Source organism: Pelodiscus sinensis, chromosome 9, assembly GCF_052426305.1.
Source record: "Pelodiscus sinensis isolate ZL-2025 chromosome 9, ASM5242630v1, whole genome shotgun sequence".
In the NCBI taxonomy this organism is placed as follows: Eukaryota; Metazoa; Chordata; order Testudines; family Trionychidae; genus Pelodiscus; species Pelodiscus sinensis.
The window spans coordinates 60,168,806-60,190,554 of NC_143060.1; the positions used below are offsets into that span (position 1 = coordinate 60,168,806).

The following is a 21,749-nucleotide window of genomic DNA, read 5'->3' on the forward strand; positions in this document are numbered from 1 at the left end:
GTCTGAAATGCAGCTTGTAGTTACCTTGCAGCAAAGGCAGCCGCTGTCTGTGATCACAAGCGTTAGTTAGTGGTTTCTAAACATGGCTGACAACATCTGTGCTATTTTTAGGGGCCAAAATGTCCATGCGTATGGGCGAGCCGGCCTGCGCTGGGGGGGTTCACTCGACACCGAGGGGGGCTGCTGTCTCGCTTGGGCCCCTTGCAGGCTCGGTGGCTGGGGAGGGCTGGAAAGGCAAGAGCCGAAGCGGGCGGGGCGGATGCTGCAGGGCTCGGCTCGCCGCCGGCACCGCCTTCCCCGGGGTGACTCACTCGCCGGGGACCCCGCTTTGCCAGGTGATTCGCTGCGTGCGGGGCCCCAAGCGAAAGTAAAAGCGCCAGGAGAGCGAGCCCGGTCCCCGGCGGGCAGAGCGGAGCGGCGCCCGGGGCCAGAGCAGCCTCCTCCCGGCCGCAGGTAACGCGCCCCGCTCCCTTCCCCTTGGCAGCCCGAGCCGTCCGGCCGCCGCTCGCTGTGCGCCCCCGCGGCGCTGTGCCCGGAGCCTGCCCGCGGTGGGGACAACCCGGCAGCCCGCCCCCTAGAAGGGCCGCTGAGTGAGTCAGCATAGTCCTCGTCGGCCCACCCTGGCGCCTTTGGCCGTGCGCACTAGGCTCCCCCACCATGTACGCGAGCCCTTCCTTCCCCTGCTTCTGAAAAGGAGCCTGGCCGCTCGCTTCCTCCGGCAAGGGTGTCGCTTTTGTCCTTGACCCGGAGAGGAGCCTTGTGTTTCTCAGACACAGCGACTCTGTCTTCCTTCCCTTCCCCTCGTCAATGACTCCACTCCTTCGGGTTTATCAGAAGACAGCCAAACATATGGGAAGTTTCCATTCACTTTGTTCCTGTCATTAGGACTTGGCAGCGTCTCTGCCAGTCCCCCAAAAAGAATGATTTCCGGTCCAGCACACAAATAAGAGCCCAGAAGGATCACGTCCTTGGTTTACAAAAACAACAATTTTAATGCCTGTCACCCTTAGCTGAATATTCGTTTTCTGTAATAGCAATAACCTTTCTTTTAAAGGGGAAAAGTGCTTATTAAGTTTTGCACCTTGCTTTCCTTTTCAAGGCAGATCAACATCAAAACACTGAGGGAAATGAACATATGCTTTGAACCTGGAGAGTTGATTCATTAGAGACCTTTTATATTTTATATATATATATATATATATATATATATATATATATATATATATATATATATATATATATATATATATATATACTCCCAATTTTCCCTCTTCACATTAGATAATGCTTTGAACTCTTACATTTCATCATGTTTCGTGTGCATTTTAACTATTGACCCCATTTTGCAACTGAGAAAAAAAGAGTCTTGAATATACTCTTGAACTTTCTCATAATGACCTGTCTGTGGTATGTGTGCCTCCAGACCCTAAATTACCTCCTTACTGATCCCAAAAGGGTTAAGAAAGTCTAATGGAGAAATGTGTGTTCCTCACTGGACAGAAAAGGAGCAGCGTAACATGGGACTTTTTTTTTTAATCTAATACTGCTTTCTGATTATTCTCTTTACTGGGCTAAGAGCATAGCCACCTGTCCAAAACTAATAGATGTGTATGCTTATACTCTCCAGCAAAGGACAGGAAGCATCTGATATTTGGTGCAGATAGTGAAGGCCATGTGTATTTTACAGCAAATCTAACCTAAATTCCATCCATGGTTTCTGTGGCATTATAATGCTAACTTCTGTAGTGATCAGAAAATTCTGCAGTAGCATCTGGCACATTTAAAGATTACAGAAAAGCACAGTGGCTGGATCTTTCTACTACTCACTTTCTACTGACCTCACTGTAGGTCAATAATAAAATTTAAAATTTCATTCCATTCCCGAGTCAACATCCGTTAAGATAAGTTCATACATCTCCACTGCGTGCAGGCTCACAATGATAACACCTCTGCGTCAGCTTCTATTCAGGTCAGATTTGCAAGGTTATCTTCATAGTCATGATGACTAAAAACTTCTTTTTGAAAATTAAAAGCTTGGAATCTCCTGCACTCTTCTGTGCAGAATAGGGATGAAAGCGACAAAAGTTGACTATCTGATAAGCAAAAGCTTATCAGCTAGTTGACACACTAGTCAACTAGTTGCTCCTCCCCCTTGCTACCTCCATCAGAAAGAGGAGGCAAGCCGGGAGAGAGGAAAGGGTGCTATGAGGAGCTGGCTTAAAAGCCAGTTCCCCCCAGCTCCAGCTCCAGCTCCATGGGAGGGGACAGGGATGCAGCCGTAGAATTCCGAGTTTGAAATGCACAAGAGCCCCTGCTGGGACCTGTGTACATTTCAGAGGCGAAATGCCGTGCTAGTCCTTATCGAAATCCCATCGACTATTCAATTAGTTAATCAAAATTTAACATCCCTAGTGCAGAGAGTAATGCTGTAGAAATTCAAAGAGCTTTGGAAGTGCAGAGTACATAGAAGTACCCACAACAGTATCTAAGGACAAAGAGTAAATCAGGTTACAATCATGTTTTTTGGGGGTGTCTTTTGCCAAATGACGAGCACACTCAAGAGTAAGTACCATGTATTCTCTTCGAGGTTCAAACCACTTTTCCCACTTCTACCCATTCATTATGATTGTCAGTCTGTGCTTATACGAAACTCAGAATCAAAATAGCAAAGGGCATTGCTTATGGATGCAGAGGACCTCTGGTATAATCCCCACTCCCACCCTGCATGCAGGACCACTTGTGGCTCTGAAAACCACCTGATGTAACCTTTCCTCTTTCAGCTCCATAGACTATTGCCTATTAAGCACAATTGTAAAATCTTAAGGACCAATAAATAGGGTTGTTTTCTCTCTCTGCTCATCAGGTGGAAATTTGGAATCTGTGATGCATGGAGCCCTAGGAGCAAACTAGCGCTGGTGCACTTCAACAGGAAAACTTCATTTGTCATCCCGACAACAAAGGCACTGACCAATCCTTCCATCTTAAAGAAGACCCCCAAGAAGTACATTCTCTGTTGAAGGTTCTCCGTTTGAAAGGGACACAGAACAAGAGCACTTATCTTAACAGTCATGGAGGCCACGGGTAACAGCCAGGAGGAGGTAACTACCTCCAGAAATGAAACAGCAGCAGACAAAACCCCTCTGCTACACAGCGCTGTCCAGAACTGTTCAATAGAGAGAGTCCGGCAGCTGTTGGAGGAAGGTGCAAATGTCAATGCCCAAGTGGTAGGTGGTTGGACACCTCTGCACAGTGCGGTACAGGCAGACAAGGAGGAGATTGTTATGCTTCTGCTTGAGCATGGTGCTGATCCGCTTGCTAAGAAGAAAAACGGTGCCACTCCCTTTATTGTAGCAGGGATAGTGGGAAATAAGAATCTTTTGCAGCTCTTCCTTTCGAAGGGGTCAGAGATCAATGAGTGTGACGACAATGGTTTCACGGCCTTTATGGAGGCTGCTTGGTATGGGAACGAGGAGGCCTTAAAATTCTTGCACAGAGAGGGGGCAGATGTGAATCAGAAGAGGATGGTTAATGAGGAGAAAATGGTGCTGAATAAAGGAGGCGGAACAGCCCTGATGGATGCTGCCAGAGAGGGCCACTACTCAGCTGTAAAAATTCTTGTTGATGAGATGAATGCTGACATGGACATCTGTGACAACAATGACAGGAACGCTTTAGTCCACGCCTTCCTCCGAAGGGATAGCAAGGAAAGGGAGTCAATTGCCTCGATTGCTCTCTTCCTGCTGGATCGTGGTGTTGATGTGAACAGAAGAGACGAACATGGGAAAACGACCCTCATCCTGGCAGTCGAGATACAGAGTCTGGATTTGGTGAAAGCTTTACTGGAGAAGAATGAAGTTGACATCAATGATGCTGACAGAGAAGGCAACACTGCACTGATGATAGCAGTGGAGAAAAACTATTATGAAATAGCAAAGCTACTCTGTGAGAAGGGAGCAAGAACTGACCATGGGGACCTTATTCAGCTTGCCAGTCGGAAGTACAATAAGAAAATGGCAGATCTTCTTCGCCAATATGGTGCCAAGGCCTGTCCAAGTCAACCTCAAGATTGGGAACCCACCAGCAAACGCTGGGGAGGACAGCTGAAGGAGTTCTACAACAGGTATCATCCTGTGATTGGAAAACTTAAGATCCTCACACATAACGATTTCAGGATTCACAGAACCTCCCAAGGGGGTATCTACCTGGGATTTTATGATGGGAAAGAGGTGGCTGTGAAGATATTCAAGATTGGCACAGAAATTGCTAACCAAGAAAAAACGTGCCTTGAAGAATGTCGGACCCACAACCATTTTGTAAATCTCCTTGGGGTCGAGGAAAAGAAATCCTGCCTGTATCTGTGCCTCTCTCTCTGTGAAAAGAACCTTGAAGAACACCTGAGTGCACCAGATAATGAAGTGGATTGCAAGGATGTCCTTAAGACAGTCTTTGAGGCAGTTCAAAAACTACACGAGCTTGGATTTGGCCACCAGGATCTACATCCACGCAACATTTTGATAGGTTAGCTTGTGTGTTCTTATCATTCTTACTATATTCTCCTATTGAGAAAGTGAAACATTATAAACTCCTGGGCTGTGTCTAGACTGCATCCCTTTTCCATAAAAGGGATGCAAATTAGACACATCGCAATTGCAGATGACGCGGGGATTTAAATCCCCCCTGCTTCATTTGCATAAACATGGCTGCAAACCCTTATTTTAATAAGGAATAAGGGATCTTTCGGAAAAGGCTTTATTTTCCGAAAGATCCCCGTCTAGACTGGCGCTTTTTTCCGGCAAAGCTCTGAGCCGGAAAAAAGCGGCAGCCATGTTTATGCAAATGAAGCAGGGGGGATTTAAATCCCCGCTTCATTTGCAATTGCGATGTGTCTACTTTGCATCCCTTTTACGGAAAAGGGATGCAGTCTAGACACAGCCCTGGGGAAATTCTGCACCTCTGTGCGTGCACAGAATTCATGTGCACTGCAGATTACATTGCTTCCCCACCTGAAAACAAATTACTTTTGAAGGGAAAGCAGAGGGAAGCCCCAAGAGGGATGATGTTGTTTGGGTGACCAGAGCAGCTGGTGGAGAGGTAAATCATTGTGGGATTCTACCCTGCGTCAAACTTAGCTCTTCTTTCCCAGCAAGGAGCGGCTGGGTTTGGGTCAGATCTGCTCCCAGAAAGCTCTCATGGCTGCAGGAGGCTCCATATCTTACCCACTCTCGTTTCCTGCCCCCATCATTCCTCAGGTGCAGGGGACGGGGTCACACTGTAGAGGAAGTTTCTGTTGCATGCGCCCAACCCCCAATCATCTCTTTACCCCAACACACACCCAGACCGCCCTGCTGAGCTTCAGTCCCCCCTGCGCCCTCTGCCCCCACTACACCAAAACCCTCCCCCTGCTTCTGGATCCCTGCACCCAGATCACCCTCTGCTGAGCTTCAACCCCACCACCACACTCAAACCCCCACCTTAGCAGGCTCCACCTCCCCTGCTCCTGGACCACCTTGAGGTGTCCCAGCCAGCTGCCCCAGAACCTCACCCCACTGAGCACCAGACAGCTACACCCAGGCCCTCACTCCACCAAACCCTGCTCCCCCAGCACCAAGATCTCTCCGGCAAGCCCCGACCACTTTCAGCTGGATCCCAACAGAGTCCCTATTCCCCCTGCACCCAGAACGGTTCAGCGAGCCTGCCACCCCCAGATTACCCCAGTTAGAACCCCCTCCCCTTGCACTAAGGCCCTCCACGCTTAGATCCAGCCAGGCTGAGCGTGCCCGCCCCACACCTCGATCAGAGGCCCGAGCTGGTGTGTGTGAGACTCTCTTCCTCTCACTTGCCATCTTGATGTGCCTGGCACGGAGGGGCAGGCCCCTGCCCGTGTTTCCCCCTCAGATTTTCCATCCAGGAGCAGAGGGAGTTTTGTCTCGTGCGCCAGCGTTGAGGTCGTGTGTGCTTGTTCGGATGTGCCCCTGTGGCACCCACCCGTGGCTTTGCTCCCCGAGAGACTCTCCCAGCACGGAGACCCCAGCCCCTGCTTGCTGGGACCTTGCGCCCTGCTCCCAGGCAGCCCCCCACCCCCTTCGTGGACCTGTCCTCCCCAGAGAGCACTACTTCTGGGGCAGAGGGAAGCTGCTGCCAGCACCCAGGGAGTGGGGGGCTGAGGGTGGGGCAACGACTTGTGGGGATCCAGAAGGGGGGACCAGCTGGGGGTTGAAGGAGGTCGGGAGCTCTGAGAGCCAGAGGGCAGTGAGGGGGGAAGAGGGCTGTGGGAAGGGGGAACAGGGATGTAGGAGACCCCAGCCCCAGGAGCAGCCACACTGTGGCCCTGGCTCCAGTTCCAGCTGACGCCCGCCACACAGCCCACTCCGGGAGCAGCTGGGTAGCCACCACGCGGCCCTGCTCCAGCCCTGGGGAGTCAGGGACAGCAGAGAGCTGCCCGACTGAGCCTCCACTCGCCCATCAGCCGCAGCAGCTACCCTTGCACCGGGTCACTGCAGAGGTGGGTGAGACTTTCTCTGCGCGCCCATGCAAGCACGCAACCCACAGGGAACTTACGTGTCTCGGGTGAGTCTGGGGCAGGTGCAGCTGCACTCCTGAGTCCGTGAATTTTATTTCAGTCGAATTTTTATTTCATTGGTGCGAAATTTTTAATTGGTGGCCTCGAATCCCCTCCAGAGTAATTATAGAGCTGGGCATAGACAGGCTGGGGGTGCATTAGTGCTCATGGGGAGCTGCAGTATCACATTAGTTTTGCCCTCTTACTGAGAGATCAGGTCGCCCCCGTGAATATCCTCCCAAAGAATTCTGGGGTCATGCGAAAAATTCAACCGGATACTAGAGAAAAGGAAAACAACATCCACCACTTAACTCCTCCTATTATTTTGTCAGATGCTGCTGGTAAAGTTCGCTTAGCAGATTTTGATAAGAGCAAAAGATTGAGTGACGGACAGGAGGAAATTATAATCAAAGACCTGAAGGTAACTTCCCATGAAAGCAACATTTTGTTTCAGACTATCCCTCGCACCCTTCATGTCCTTTGCTCTCTTCTTTCGATTCATTCATTTTCTTTGCTTTCTGGGGGCAAATCTGCTGATCTCCTGCATATTCAAAAAGAAACCTAGAACAGCCTGGTTTCAGGAAATCTCCACCGCACAAAAGACCACTATATAAGGAAGTAATAATGATTACGAATGAAGTTTTGGTTTCTGACCCCTGGAAGTCCTGATTTTGCTCTGTATTTTCAGGACGGTGAGCTCTCTAATACAAACACTTCATTAAGTGTATGCTGCCGTAAACATACACACACGTGCAAGTCACACACACAGAGTGCTGCTTTTAGAAGATAATTTCTCTGTCTTTTTTTCTGTCTGCTGGGGAGTTGCATGTCCTGGAGTAAAACAGCCATTTGTTCTCATGCTCAGGGGCTCAGAAGGCTGGTCCTGTATGTTGTAACGATGGGAAAGGTCCCCTTTGAGGACGAGGATAGACCGGATTTGACTTTGAGTTGTCCGGAGGGAGTACAGGACTATGTGGAGACTGTAGACCTTATGGAAAGTCTGATTTCCCCTGATGAAGGGAGCCCGGTTGAAAACCTGCTGAGAGATTTGATCCAACATCCCTTTTTCTGGAGCAAGCAGATGTAAGTGCCATGTTTGAAAATGAAAAAAAACAGCAGACTGGCCTGCTGCCCCATTCTGTCAGGAATCAGTAGGGCAGGCAGTCCCCAACGTGCCTTTGATTCCATAGCAGGTACCGGTTCCTGAGAGACGTTGGGAACGAGGAGGATTTCAAACCAACCAAGAATCGTAACAACAACAGTGCGATTCTGAAAGCTTTGAATTGTGATCAGCCGCACCGTCTCCAGCAGTGGACTGATCAGGTAAGTTGTTTTGCCGTGGACGGATGTGAGAGTGGGGTGGAGGGAATTTCTAATAGGATATACATGCCCCAGTTTAAACCTCAACTATGTGACTCCATCCATATCCAGATAACGAGGGGGCAAAATCTAATCAAATCTGGGAGATTTAAAAACTACCATCACTGTCTGCTGGAGTACACGGAGCTCCTAGAGATGATTTATTGAAATTGCCCTGACAACTCACTTCTTAAGTTGTGACAAGCCTTTGCCTGTGTTGGCCTACAGCTGTGAGGGTGTGTGATATGGACTGACAGAGGACAAAGGAGAGTACCCGTTAAAAAGCACATGAGCTTGCTAGGTGCTGACCACAATGAGCGCAGTGCAGAACAAACTTAGGCCTGGTCTACACTTACAGTTTTGTATCTGGGTAAATAACTGTTGGCTAGGACTGGTATGTTTAGCTGAAGTATTTGTACAGGTATGAGCCCAAGTGTGGGCATAGTTACCTCAGTATAAAGGTGCCTTGTACAGACACAGCTTGGTTTGCTTCCAAAACCGGAAAAGGCTGTACTGATGCAAGGCCCTTTTCTATCGAAGTAACTGTCCACAGCAGGGAGTAGGTTCCTGCTTTAATTATACCGGCATAACTAAAGTGGCAGAACTTTTTCACATAGACAAGCCTTTAGGGAGCGTTCACTTATTTAACAAAACTTACTACATATTTTAGAAACGTTGTGCGTCTGTCTGTCTGTGAGTCCGTTTGTTCAAGAACTTCTCCTGAAAGGTAAGAGCTAGCAACACCAAACTTGGCAGGCAGCTTCCTCTTATCATAAATTAATGCAAGGTCAGGGTTTGGTTGTGCCAGGACAATGGATGTGCCTGAAATCCGATTGTTTTCCGTAATATGGAAGACAGGGGTCTGATAGCAGGGACAGTTAAGCTCCAAAATGACCAAGGGTGGGTGGGAGGGGAACAAGCGTGGATGAGAGATATAGTACAGAGTGACCACAGAGGGGTGGCCACACCTGTAACAGAGTGGACGGCTGGAGGCAGGCCTCTGTATGTGGTGGCCACTGGCCATGGAGAAGTGACCCCTCTCCCCCCAAAGTCAGAGTCCAAACTATTCCTTCACCCCAGCCCCAGCACTGGATACCTGAGGGAGCCCAGCTGGCTAGAGGCACTGCAGCCCCTCCAGGGAGCAGCTGCCAGGCGGGTTTTACTGCCCTCACTGCTGCAGCCCCATGAGACACTGGCCAGGCAGCAACTATCAAGTTATGCAGCCCCCACTGCTGCGGCTGCCCTGGACACCAGCTGGTCAGCTTCAGGGCTGCCCCGAGTCTCCCTACCCGCCCGCCCCAACTCCTTGCCCTGATTCCTACATCCCCACCCTGTGCCCTAAACCCCTCCACATTAGCAGGGCTCGACAAGTCAGTGTATCTACTCGCCCGTGGTGAGTAGATTTCAGCCAGTCACCCCGTTCACCAGCGGCGCGCGCATGCGTATTGCAGGTCTGGTGCATGCACGGTGCGCGGCTGGCGAGTGGATTTCGCCGCGGTTTTTCATCCACTCCACATTCGGGACGTTCGATATTGCTCAATTGAATAGTCGAGGAACCTCATGAGTTCTTATTGGTTACTCGCCTATTCTGTAGTCCCCCGGGGTGGGGCTGGCAGCCAGTTCAGTTTGGCCCCACTCCCGAGGAGCCCCCTGCCCCTCTGCGCTGCTGCCTCTGTATCAGAGGAGACTGGGTGAGACTAGACTCCAGGGTTTTTCCGGAAAAAGTGGCCTTTTTCGAAAAAACTGTACCTGCGTCTAGACTGCCGCCGCCTTCTGTCGACAGTAAATCGAAAGAACACGGCAGTTTTGTCGACGGCGGTAAATACGAGGAAGAACGCCTTTTTCGACAGAGATCTGTTGAAAAAAGGTGTGTGTGGACGCAGGGAGCCTGTTCTTTTGAAAAAAAAAAAAAGGCCTCTGGGAAGAAGCCCTGGTGGACAGTCCATACATGGACAGTCCATGCTGAGCACCTCTATGGTTCCTGTCCACAGCCTCTTAAAGGCACAGGCACTCAGACAGGCATTGCCCCCAGCCTCAAGGCCTCCTCGGGACAGTGAGGAGAACCCACCCAGGGGCACCAAAAGGCAGGCACCAGCCTGGTCAGGGCTGGAAATTAAAAACCTCCTGGAGCTCTGGTCCCAGGAAGAATCCCTGCAGGCCCTGCAGTCGCGCCGCAGGAACATGGACATATATGGACACATGGCCCGGGGACTGGGCAAGAAAGGGCATCACCCCCGCACCATGGACCAAGTGAGGGCCAAGGTGAAAGAACTGGGGCAGGGGTATGCCAAGGCCCGAGACCAGAGCTCCGGCTCCGGGGCAGCCCCACAGAGCTGCCCATGCTATAGAGTTGGAGCAGATACTGGGCGGTGGGGAAGCCCAGACTCCATTGCGTGTGGTGGAATCTGTGTTACCCCACCATACTGTGGACCAACCTCTGAGGGACGACTACCAGGAAGGAGGGAAAGGAGAGCTGCACCCGGAGGAGGAGGAAGAGACACCCTCTCCCAGGAGCCGGTCTTCCAGACCCCAGAGGCCTCCCTGGTGTCCGTGGACGTCGGGGTGGGAACATCAGGTGAGTGCTTTGAGGGCTCACCACACATGGGTGGGTTGGCAGTGTGGGGGGCCAGTTAGTCCCATTGCCACTGTGGGGCCTCTGTGATGCTTTCAGGCTGCTGCCCAACTCACACATGGTGTCATGTGTAACACCCCTGAGTCTCCTGTCCAAAGGAGAGCCCCTGCCAGCCACGGCATGCCCTCGGGGGTGCACTCATACGTTGATTGTCTCCTCCTCTTTTCCTCCACAGCCAGACCCTCTACCCGAGAGGGGAGCACCACACCTGCTCCACCACCATCCCGGACACGTGGCACCCGCAGGCACTGGCGTGTCTACACCGACGTGCTGAAAGAGCACGTAGTGGCCCTGCAGGACCTCAACAGGACTCTTCAGCAGAGGATGGAGGCGGAGGCCGAGTGGCGCAACAGGCTGCTGGATGAGCTGGTCCAACAGCGCACTGACATCTGTGCCACTGTATGGGAGGTCCTAGCCTTGCCTGCCCCTGTCACCGCTCCTCCTGCATGCTAGGACCCTTCTCCCCCAGCCCCCCCCTGCTCCCCCTGCCTCCCCTACTCCCAAGCCCTCACAGACCCAACAGCTGCCACCTCCTCCTGCCCAGGCCAGGACTGGCTTTCACTCCACCCGAGCCCAAGGCTGTGGCGGTGCCAGGACACAAGAAGGTGGCAGGACTGTGCGATCAGGTAAGCAGTGGCCTACTTGAGCCGTCCCCCCCTCCAGGTTTTCAGTCCCCCTCCCCCCTCCAGGTTTTCAGTCCCCTACCACCTCAGTTAAAGGACATTTCAGTTATGTAACAAAATCTTTATTTTTGAGTGAAAGATTTACCTTGTATATAAACATGGGAACAGTAAAAAGAGAACTTTTTTTTTAACAGTTAGGGCTACTATTTTCCTTACTGATAGTGTTTCTAATAAAAAACAGTGTCTGCTTATAAAGAAAACTGGATGTGTTTGTATTCTTTGTGGGAAGAGGGTGAGGGTAGTGGAGGGACAGGTAGGGGTGGGCCAGGCCAAACCCCCCATGGGGGAGGCCCTGGGGAGAGTCAGTGGGCTACTTTTGTGAATCTCTTCCTCAAGGCCTCTCGGATTCGGACAAGGCCTGGTGAGCGTGGCGGATGGCAGCCATCCGGGGTTGCTCAAATTGCCTCCCCTTGCCATCAGCACCTGTCCCCCACCCCGGCAGGAAGGCCTCCCCTTTCCTCTCCACCAGGTTATGGAGGGTGCAACATTCGGCCACCACCCCCAGGATGTGGCGTTCGCCCATCTCTAGGCATGTTAGGAGGCAACGGAACCTCCCTTTCAGACGTCCGAAGGCGCATTCCACCTGGAGGCGAGCCTGGCTAATATGCGTGTTAAAAAACTCCTTGCTCGCATCCGTGATGTAGGGCTTCATGAATCACGGCATCATGGGGTAGGCCACATCGGCCACGATGCACACCGGCATCTGCACATTGCCGAGCACGAGGCCCCGCTGGGGGGAAAAGTGTTTCTGTCTGCAGCCTGCGGTACAGTTAGGAGTTGCGGAATATGCGGGCATCATGTTCCCGCCCCGAGCACCCGACACAAATGTCCATAAAATGTCCCCGGTGATCGACCAGGGCCTGCAGCATTATCGAATAGTAGCCCTTCCTGTTTATAAATTGGGCTGCTCGATAGGGCAGTGCGCGGATTGGGATGTGTGTCCCAACGAGGGCTCCTCCGCAGTTCGGGAATCCAAGGACGGCAAACCCAGCAATGGTGTTGTCCAGGTCTCCGAGATGGATGATCCTCTTCAGCAGGTCTGCATTGATGGCCCTCACCACCTGCAGCAAGAGACACGAAAAAGGGTGCAAGTGTAGACATACCCTCAGAGGAAAGGCCACATATCCACCATACAGGGCATCGATGGCAAACCATTTTCTGATAGCTAGAACTCTCACGGAGAAGTTAATCCTTACTCCAAGACAACATCGACTCAACCCCATGTCTTAAAGGGTCTGGGATCACAGTGCTCTGCAGTATGTGTTAGTGTCAGTATGCAGGGAAAGGGGGAAATTAGGACTTCTTCCACTACATATTCCCTTTTCTCGGGTTCCTCCTGACATGGCCTGCCCCAGTGTCCTGTGCACTAGAATAGGGACCCTTCCTAGCATCTGGAGAAAGCAGGGGTTTCGGCCCGTTCACACATGCTTCCATTGCCTTTGCAGATGGGACAACACCAGAGATGCAGCCCTTAGTCATAAAAACACAAGTGAAGGTTTCTGGAGTTTCCTACTGCACGTGTATATAAAATAGATATACCATTATATTGTTTGGCAGTAGCAAATGCTCTCCTATGGACTGAGAAGGCTTTCCTTTTAAATTATCCTCTGCATTTTTCACAGCTTTCTTAAAATTTCCTTTTTGAGTTTGGCTGAAACATCACATATTGGGTCTCAAGCCATTAATATTTCTGTTTTGTAGAATAGGAGAAAAATCAGGGTAGCCATATTTGGATCCTGTGCTGTGAAAGAGTCAATTTTCCATTTTAAAAACCTCTTTTATTTTGCCCTTTGCGTGCAGATAATGAAAAGCAGATAAAAACAGAAATTGTGTGTGTTGGTAAGCATACGTTTTATTGTAAGTGCCGTAAGACCATCTTCATCTGTGAAAAATGTATCTGTGCATGATATGTCTGCAGAGGGAGGCTGCTGGAGCCAGGGGAAAGGTGTGATTTTGTGAATGGAATGGGGTAATCCAGCATGTTTATTTTAGATTGACGAGTTGGTTCTGGACAGCATGCTCAACCCTAACAACAACAATAAGAAGAACCAGAACAAGAACAAGAACAAGAACAAGACGAAGAAACGGTATGAAAACAGTGTCACGGACCTACTGAGGTTCATCAGGAACATGGGCGAACACTTTGCTGAGAAGGATGACACGTAAGTGCCAGAGATGTGCAGTCCCTAAGGGTATGTCTACACTACAAACTTAATTTGAACTAGCGGAGCGCTTAGTTCGAACTAGGTAAACCTTATTCTACGAGGACTAAGCCTAGTTCAAACTTACTAGTTCAAATTAAGGGGTGTGTAGCCCCTTAATTCGAACTAGTGGGAGGCTAGCCCTCCCCAGCTTTCCCTGGTGGCCACTCTGGCCAACACCAGGGAAACTCTATTGCCCCCCTCCCGGCTACGCTGCCCGTGCCAGGTGCAAGCCTGCCAGCACCCAGCTAGCAAACCCTGCACCTGGCACGGCTCGAGCCACCCACCCGATGCCCCCCAGCCCTCCCCCTCTTCCCGGGACCAGGCTGGCGGGTCCCGGGAGCTTGCCCGGGACCGCAAGAGGCGGGCACCCGCCTGGTCTAGTGCGGACATCGTGGACCTCGTCCACGACCTCCGCACTAGGCACAGGAAAGTGGCCGTCTAGGGCAGGAGAGCTGCCAGCCTGGCCACCCAGGAGCAGGTGTGCATGAAAATCAAGGTGGTCCACTGATACCCCCGACCCTGAGCCCTGAGCTTACAATGGCCGTACTGCGTCAGACCAAAGGTCCATCTAGCCCAGTAGCCTATCTGCCAACCCTAGGGACCCTGGAGGAGATGGACCGAAGACAGTGACCAAGCCATTTGTCTCGTGCCATCCCTCTCCAGCCTTCCACAAACTTTGGGCAGGGACACCACTCCTACCCCCTGGCTAATACCACTCCATGGACCCAACCTCCGTGACTTGATCTCACTTCTCTTTAAACTCTGTTCTAGTTCTAGCCTTCACAGCCTCCTGCAGCAAGGAGTTCCACAGGTTGACTCTTTGCTTTGTGAAGAACAACTTTCTGTTACTAGTTTGAAGCCTGCTACCCATTCCTTTCCTTTGGTGTCCTCTAGTCCTTCTTTATGGGAACTAATGAAGAACTTTTCTGTATGCACCCTCTCCACCCCACTCATGCTTTTATAGACCTCTATCCTATCCCCCCTCAGTCTCCTCTTTTCTAAACTGAAAAGTCCCAGTCTCTTTAGCCTGTCTTCATATGGGACCTGTTCCAAACCTCTGATCATTGTAGTTGCCCTCCCCTCTCCCACCCTCTCTCTTCCCCTCTCCCATCTCCTTTTCCCAGTCTCCCCCAGTTTTGTTCAATAAAGAGAGATTCTATTTTTGACCACACGTTTTCTTTATTTTGTACATCAGGAAGAGGGGCTAGAGAAGGGTAAGTGGAAGGAGGTGAGGGAGGAATGGGGTACGAGCCCCCGATGGGGAGGACTGGGCTGGCTCTGCGGGCTTCTGGGGGTGGAAGCTCTCCTGCAGCCCCCTAATTGCCCCCTCTCCCCAGATGGCAGCCTGCGGCAAGTGCAGCCGGGCTGATGGCCGAGTGCTGTGATGTGCCCAGTGTGGGCACTCAGGGCAATCCAAGCCAGGACTGCTTTGCAAGCAGGGCACCCCTGAGAACTGTCTGTCCGGGGCGAGGGGTCGGGACCCTTTAAGCACAGCCCTCGGCTAGCCTGAGGCAGCAGCTCCACGCTCTAAGTCCTCATCTGATGCCCTGCCGGTACTGCTTCCGGCCATCCTTAACCCCGGTTCAGGGTCCACTTAATGTGGACATGCTAGTTTGAATTAGCAAAACGCTAATTCGAACTAGTTTTTTAGTCTGGATCCGTTAGTTCGAATTAGCTTAGTTCGAATTAACTAATTCGAACTAAGTTAGTTCGAATTAGCGCTGTAGTGTAGACGTACCCTAAGAGTCTTTGTCTATCTGTAAAGGCTGCGAGTCCCAGTTGGTTTAAGAGCAGTAACCCCTCCTTCAGAAAGGCACGCTCCCATTCTAGGAGGATAAAAATATTCAGGCTGTGAGGAAAAGACAGCTTCCTAGCATCTCGGCACGTTATCAACTACAGCGTGTCCAGGCGATGAAGTGCAGTGTAGCTGCACAGAATAATGTTCTGTGGATGCAGTGTATCGTGTTGTGAAAGTCACAGTACTAAGTGCCAGGCTGGATAGACCCTGGATCACCCCGTGCACACCACCCAAAGGCAGTTTGCACAATCAGGATATTTCTGGGAACTCGTTTTTGCTTCCAAATCATCACTGTGGCCACCCATTGATCAGCCGCTGTTGTTACGTGGTGTCGTTTGCCAGGCATCTCTAGAGGGATTGTGTAACAGTCCTTGTGTTACACACCCTCACAGTGTAGGAACAGGAAAAACACATGCTATAATCATACTATAGAAAAGCTTTGTGTGGCAGATGATGGTTCAGCTAACGCAATGGTGTGATGCTGGCCTGCTGGTGCTTCTTCTACTACAGTATATTTTAATATTATTATTATCTAACATTTAAAAATTCATCTACCTAAGTATTTCTCAAGCACTTCCCTTTCTAGTACTTAGGTGCCTTATCTATAAATAGGAAGCATTGGTCCTGCTGCTGAGGGATCATAATTCTCTCTCCTACTTGGGTCTGTCTTTACTGCCGGGTTAACGATTAACCCCTCCTCCCATCTGCAGACCACATTCTGTTGCCCTAGTTCAGTGCTGCTTTCAGCCTATCCTCATCTGCCCCCTTTGCAGTGTGGAGTCAGGCTCTAGGGCTGTGTCTACACTGGCATGAATTTCCGGAACTGCTTAAAACGGAATACTATTCTGTTTTCAGTTTTTCCGGAAAAGGAGCGTCTACATTGGCAGGCTGCTTTTCCGGAAAAGCGTCTGTGGCCAATGTAGACGCGCTTTTCCGGAAAAGAGCCCCGATCGCCATTTTCGCGATCGGGGCTTTTTTCTGGAAAAGACGACTGGGCTGTCTACACTGGCCCTTTTCCGGAACAGTGTTCCGGAATAAGGACTTATGCCCGAGCGGGAGCAGAATAGTTTTTCCGGAATAGCAGCTGATTTTGTACAGTAGAGCATTGTTGCTTTTCTGGAAAGTCAAGGGCCAGTATAGACAGCTCGCAGCTTATTCTGGAAAAGCGGCTGATTTTCCGGAATAAGTGGCCCAGTGTAGACACAGCCTAAGACTGCAGTGCTGATAGTCCCGCAAGCCTTCCCATGGGGGACTAGAGGGACAGACAAGTTCTCCCACTGGGGGGCTACGTCTACACTGCGGGTTTTTTGTGGAAGAGGACGTGAAGATGGAGTGCTCATCTGCATATCTCGTGCTCTCATTTGCATATCTTCTTCCAATCCTTTTTGCAGAAGAGGTTTTTGCGATAAAAAGCCCCGTAAACCTCATTTTTTTGAGGAATAAGGGATCTTGTGCAAAAGGGTTTTTTTTCCTGACAACTGGCCCCGTCTACACACGGCTTTTTATCACAAAAACATCTTCCGCGAAAAGAATCGGAAGAAGATATGCAAATGAGAGCATGCAATATGGAAATGAGTACTCCATTTGCATTTCCTCTTCCGCAAAAAACCGGCAGTGTAGACATAGCCAGGAAGAAGCACAGAGCAGCTCTTCTTAGTGCAGCACAAAGAGCCAGAGGATATGATCCCAGACGGTCTAGTGACATCCAGAGGGAAGTGAAGCACCAGTGAGAACACAGGAATTCAGTGCTTTGCCATGCTGCTGCATTGCTCACGTCCTGTCTAGGCTAGTGCAGGTTCCAGTCAGCTGAGTTGCCTGTGTAGGGAAGACATGTCCTGTTAAAGTGCTTTGATGATTGGACTGTGTGACGATTTTGAAAATTATGAGATAAATGGTCCCTCATCCATGATGTGATTGGTACCATGGAATGGAGGAATGGAAGGATAATGGGAGAGACTGGAAAAAGCAGAAAGGGTCAGATCAGAGAGATAATGTCTAGCAATTATTTCTGGGAAATTCTCTCTTGTTTTCATAAAGCTGCTGAAGTGACTTTTGCTCTATGGGAAAAGAAATGGGGAAACCTGACCGTTTATTCTGACTCTTTGGACACTTTTTAGCAAGGTCAGCTTCCCAAAAAATCGAATTGTTCTTCTGTTTCAGGGTCAAGGAAATAATCAAGGAGCCCTCGGAGTATTTCCTGAGCCGGTTTCCAGAACTGACAGTTTATGTCTACAAGGCCTTACGCAGCATAAATGATTACAGACATTTTCCAAGTCCTCAGAGTCTTTCTCAGCTGTAGCATGTTTTATCACTTCAGGTTGTATGGCTGAATCTCACTGGCTTGCTTTCTTTTCAGCACCATTTTGTTCAGCTGCCAAAAGGTGTCATACATAGTGGGGCAGAGGATATCAGAATTTCACTCAGCACTAAAGTACTCAGCAGTAAAGACGCTGTGTTCGGGGGAGGTAGTGGAGGACAAATTCATTGAGAAAAGGAAGAACCGAGTGCTAGAAGGAAAGTGTAATCTGTTGGAATGAGCAGAGAGTTGAGAATTAGGCAGTCCTAGTTCTAATCATGGCTCTGTCACTGACTCACTATGTGGCATTGGGAAAGTCACCTTCCCTGCCCATTTCTCTTTCTGTAAAATGGGCGTTTGTGAGGGACTACACACCACTATTTATACAGTATTGTACAAAGCAGGCCTTGTGAGGTATCCTTTGAAAACTCCTAACTTGCTGTCAGTAATATCCTGGTAAAAGGTACGTAGCACTGTTGTATGTAAAGTTATAAACATAAGTTGAAATTGTGACTGAACTGCATTTTCCAGATAAGTCTAGGGAGTGGTTAAACCAGTCTCTCAAAGGCAAAGGCCAAGCTGATGTCCCAACCAAATGTCAACAAAGTTGAGGGGCCTTATTGACTGCATAGAGGTCCACTGAATACTTGAGAGAGAGTGTGTGTGTGTCTGTCCATCTGTCTGTGAGTCCATTTGTTTAAGATCTCTTCCTAAATGGTAAGAGTTAGGATCACCAAATTTGGTAGGCAGCTTCCTCTTATCATAACTTAAAGCAAGGTCAGTGTTTAGTTGAGCCAGGACACAAGGATGTGCCTGGAATGTGATTGTTTCTCATAAAACATAAAGAGAGGGGTCTTCTAGGAGGTATAGTTGTACTGTATAATGATCACAAGGGAGCAGAAATGGGAACTGGGACACTTACTATGCTACTGGGGCAGCAGGGGGCTGCAATAGAGAAAGGGACAGATATCTACTATATATTTGAGAGAGTTTGTGTGTATGTCCATATACCTGTCTTTCCCTCCCCCGGTGCATGTCCCCCAGCTGGAGGACAGACATATACACAGACAGACCTGGTCCAAAGCTACTGCGGTAAGAGAGGGCTGGGGTTGTCTTCTCTCCCTGGGGCAGGCTGCATATTGAACCCATCATCCTCTGCCCCCCCCTTCAGGAATAATGGCTTAAATAAAGAAAAATAGATATTATTTTAGTTGAGGATCCGAACAACACCAGATAAATACTCTAGTCAATTATAAGTGAGAATAAGCATAGGAAAAAGAATCAGAAATAGTTACAATAAAGTCAAAACGCGTTCTAATGATAAACTTAAACTGTAAAAAATGCTTTTCAAAGAGGGACTAAAATGGCAAAAAGGAAGGGCAAACACCCCAAGCGACCCCCACCCCTCTCTCTCTCTCTCTCTGCCTGCCCACCTCATTCTCTGCACCCGAGGAGACAAAGGAAACAGCCGTTGGGCTCTGAAAGAGGGGTGCTGTCCTGGAGGTTGATGAGTAATGCTCCTGGACGCATGTGGTGAGTGGCTTGGATCTAAATAGAATTTGTTAATTTTAGCATTAGAAAGTGTTTGGTCTGTGCCTTGTAGCCATTTCTGACTGCATTGCCTTACTCCTCCTGCACCTCACCTCACTGCTACAAAACAGATATGTGTCAGGAAGGTGTGGCTCCATTTTGCATGATCAATGCCTGTGACTACCCAAGTACACCTTTGCCCTCTTACTTGGGGAGTCCTGTACACTGCTTTGCTGCTGTAGCCTGCAGTCTGGACTGCGCACAAACAGCCTCCAGCATGTGAGTTACTCCCAGGTATGTCTACAGCCACACCTTTGTTCTTATCAGCCTGGGGTGCAGTACAAGGACACCCCGGCTTACTCCTTGTCTTAGCTCCCCTCCCCCCATCCAGAAATATATATTGTATACCATACTTCCCAGCCCTCTCCTGGACAATACAAGTATGTTGAGTCCATTATTTCTTTAAGATAACAATATGCTAGTTTGTTCTTTCAGATAGCTCATCTGAGATTTCAGTGTAGACACAGTGGGTAATACAAATCAGTAAAAGAAGTGTATTAACTACAGAGAGGTCGCTCTTAAGTGAATGCAGTTCATGAGAGATAAAAGTCAGAGATGATTACTAGAAAAATAAAGCTCAAGTGCAATTAGCGCCTAACTTAACAAGCTGTATTATATTCAAAGCAAGATTTTTTTCTCACCATGCTCTCTCGGTAGTTTTACTGACCAAACTTCTTAGGGCCTCCCAGTTTCATGGCTACTTCCTCTGTCCATTCTGGTGGAGTTAATTGACGGACGGGGCAGGGGGAACAGGTCCCTTGGAGCATTTAATCCTCCTTTTTATTGTGTGAGTCCCCCTGGAGGAAAACATTTCCAGTTGGGATTCAGTTGACAGAGTGTCTTTATGCAAGGAGATTCCTGGCTGGTTTTCCCACCAGTTTGAACTCCTTCTGTCTCCCTCCCTGTTTGGTGATTCTCTTTACCGCTTATATTAAGGATGTTAAGGGCTAGTCGACTAGTCCATTCCCCTCCGCCCCCGCCCCTTGCTGCGTCTATCAGATAGAGGCAGCAAAGGGAGGGAAGAAGGGGTACTTCAATGCAGCAGCACCACACATCTGAGCTGGGGATCAGCTATGTGGTGCTGCCACTTTGAAACCCAAAGGTGGCCTTTCAAAGGGGCAGCTGCCGCACAGCTGATCCGCGGCTCAGCTGTGCGGCACTGCCCCTTTAAAATGCTGAAGCGCCATGGAGCCCGGGGTCAGCTGGGGACTCCCCAGCTGATCCCAGGTTCTGGGAAAATGCTGCACGGAACCCAGGGTCAGCTGGGAAGTCCATAGCTGACCCTGGGCTCCACGGCAATGCCCCTTTGAAATGCCAAGGCTGTGTTGCAAAGGGGCAGCGGCTGCACAGCTGAGCCGGGGTTCAGCTGTGTGACCCCTGCCCCTTTTAATGCTGCTTTGGCATTTCAAAGGGGCAGCCACAGCTGATCCCAGGCTCAGCTGTGCGGTGCTGTTCCCATTGGGGACTCTTGTACATTTCAAAGCAGGCACGCTCCCCTGCAGCCTGGAGTCAGCAGGACTTCCCGCTGGCCCTGGGCTGCATGCGGAAGTCTGCATTCTTCCTTTCAAATGTATAAGAGCCCCTGCTGGGAATGCAGAAGTGCCTATCGACTAGTCGAGTAGTCGATGGAATTTCCATCAACTACTCGACTAGCCAATTAACTGCAATTTCACATCCTTAGCTTACATGCAAATTAAGCAGAGCACACCTACCTCTGCTTGAGACAGACCTGTTTGCCAACCACAGTGTAGACCATGTGTTAATTACGTCGCATAGGCAAATGGTACAACTTCACATACAGCGTTGCTGCACGTATTTTATTGTGATAGTGTTGACCAGCAAATTCTGGGCCTTCAAATGATACCTTACAAGGCCTGCCTTGGACAAAGATTATTACAGTAGTGTGTAGGGTGTAGACAGAGGGGCACATTATATGCCTGTCATTCTGTATCTGTGCTGTGTGTTAGCCGTCAGGGTTGGCCTCCCTTTCACATGAGGGTGGGCAGTCCTTTTGTTCCCATGGGCTCTTCCCACCTATCTCAGTTATCAAATAGGCTGGCATTACATTTACTCCATACTTGTTGAGTAAAAGCCTTAAAGACAACTTGCTCTTAAGGGAGTCCTAGCATCTACACTAGCCGTGGCTCTTGAATTTTTCTTCCCCTTAAGAGTAGCTTTCCACCTCTCCTTTGAGATCTGTCTTTATAGTGGGGGTTAAAAACTAACCCCACTGGAAAAGCAAAAGCAGTCCTTAGAGACTAACACATTTATTAGGTCATGAGCTGGCCTGGGTGAAACCCTCTTCATCAGATGAGTTGCAGTGGAAATTTCAGTATCCGGGGTATATATCACAGCAAAAGAAGTTAGCTGTCAATTGTAGGACCAGTTTTAAAGAAGCTAATTAAGTTAGGGGGTGTATCTCATTCAAAGCATTTGATGTGGAGACGTAAATATCAAAAGCAGGGAAGTTGCCTTTGTAGTGCATAACCAACAAAATCTTAAGATCTTCATTTATGCCTAAGTTGATAGTATTGAACTTGTAAACAAACTTCAGTTCAGCTGTCTCCCTTTGTAATCGGGTGATAAAATTCTTTTATAGAAGGATGGCTACTTTTAAATCCATTATTG

The 21,749-nt window shown here is 49.6% G+C and overlaps 1 protein-coding gene across 3 annotated transcripts; it reads left to right on the forward strand.

Annotated features, from left to right (window-relative positions):
- Positions 1–267: 267 nt before the first annotated feature.
- Positions 268–20,264, forward strand: RNASEL (ribonuclease L). Of its 3 annotated transcripts, none has more exons than XR_012906033.2 (7): positions 268–453; positions 2,864–4,518; positions 6,892–6,980; positions 7,425–7,642; positions 7,750–7,882; positions 8,589–10,493; positions 10,726–13,210. XR_012906033.2 is itself a non-coding variant. In XM_075936790.2 (7 exons), the coding sequence occupies exons 2-7, from the start codon at positions 3,069–3,071 to the stop codon at positions 17,532–17,534; spliced, it is 2,199 nt and encodes a 732-aa protein (XP_075792905.2). In that variant the 5' UTR covers positions 268–453; positions 2,864–3,068; the 3' UTR covers positions 17,535–20,264. The 3 variants fall into 3 exon arrangements, 2 of the variants coding, with proteins under 2 accessions (XP_075792905.2, XP_075792906.2); XM_075936790.2 differs by lacking the exons at positions 8,589–10,493; positions 10,726–13,210 and adding exons at positions 13,226–13,395; positions 17,396–20,264; XM_075936791.2 differs by having other exon boundaries at positions 8,589–13,210.
- Positions 20,265–21,749: the final 1,485 nt, after the last annotated feature.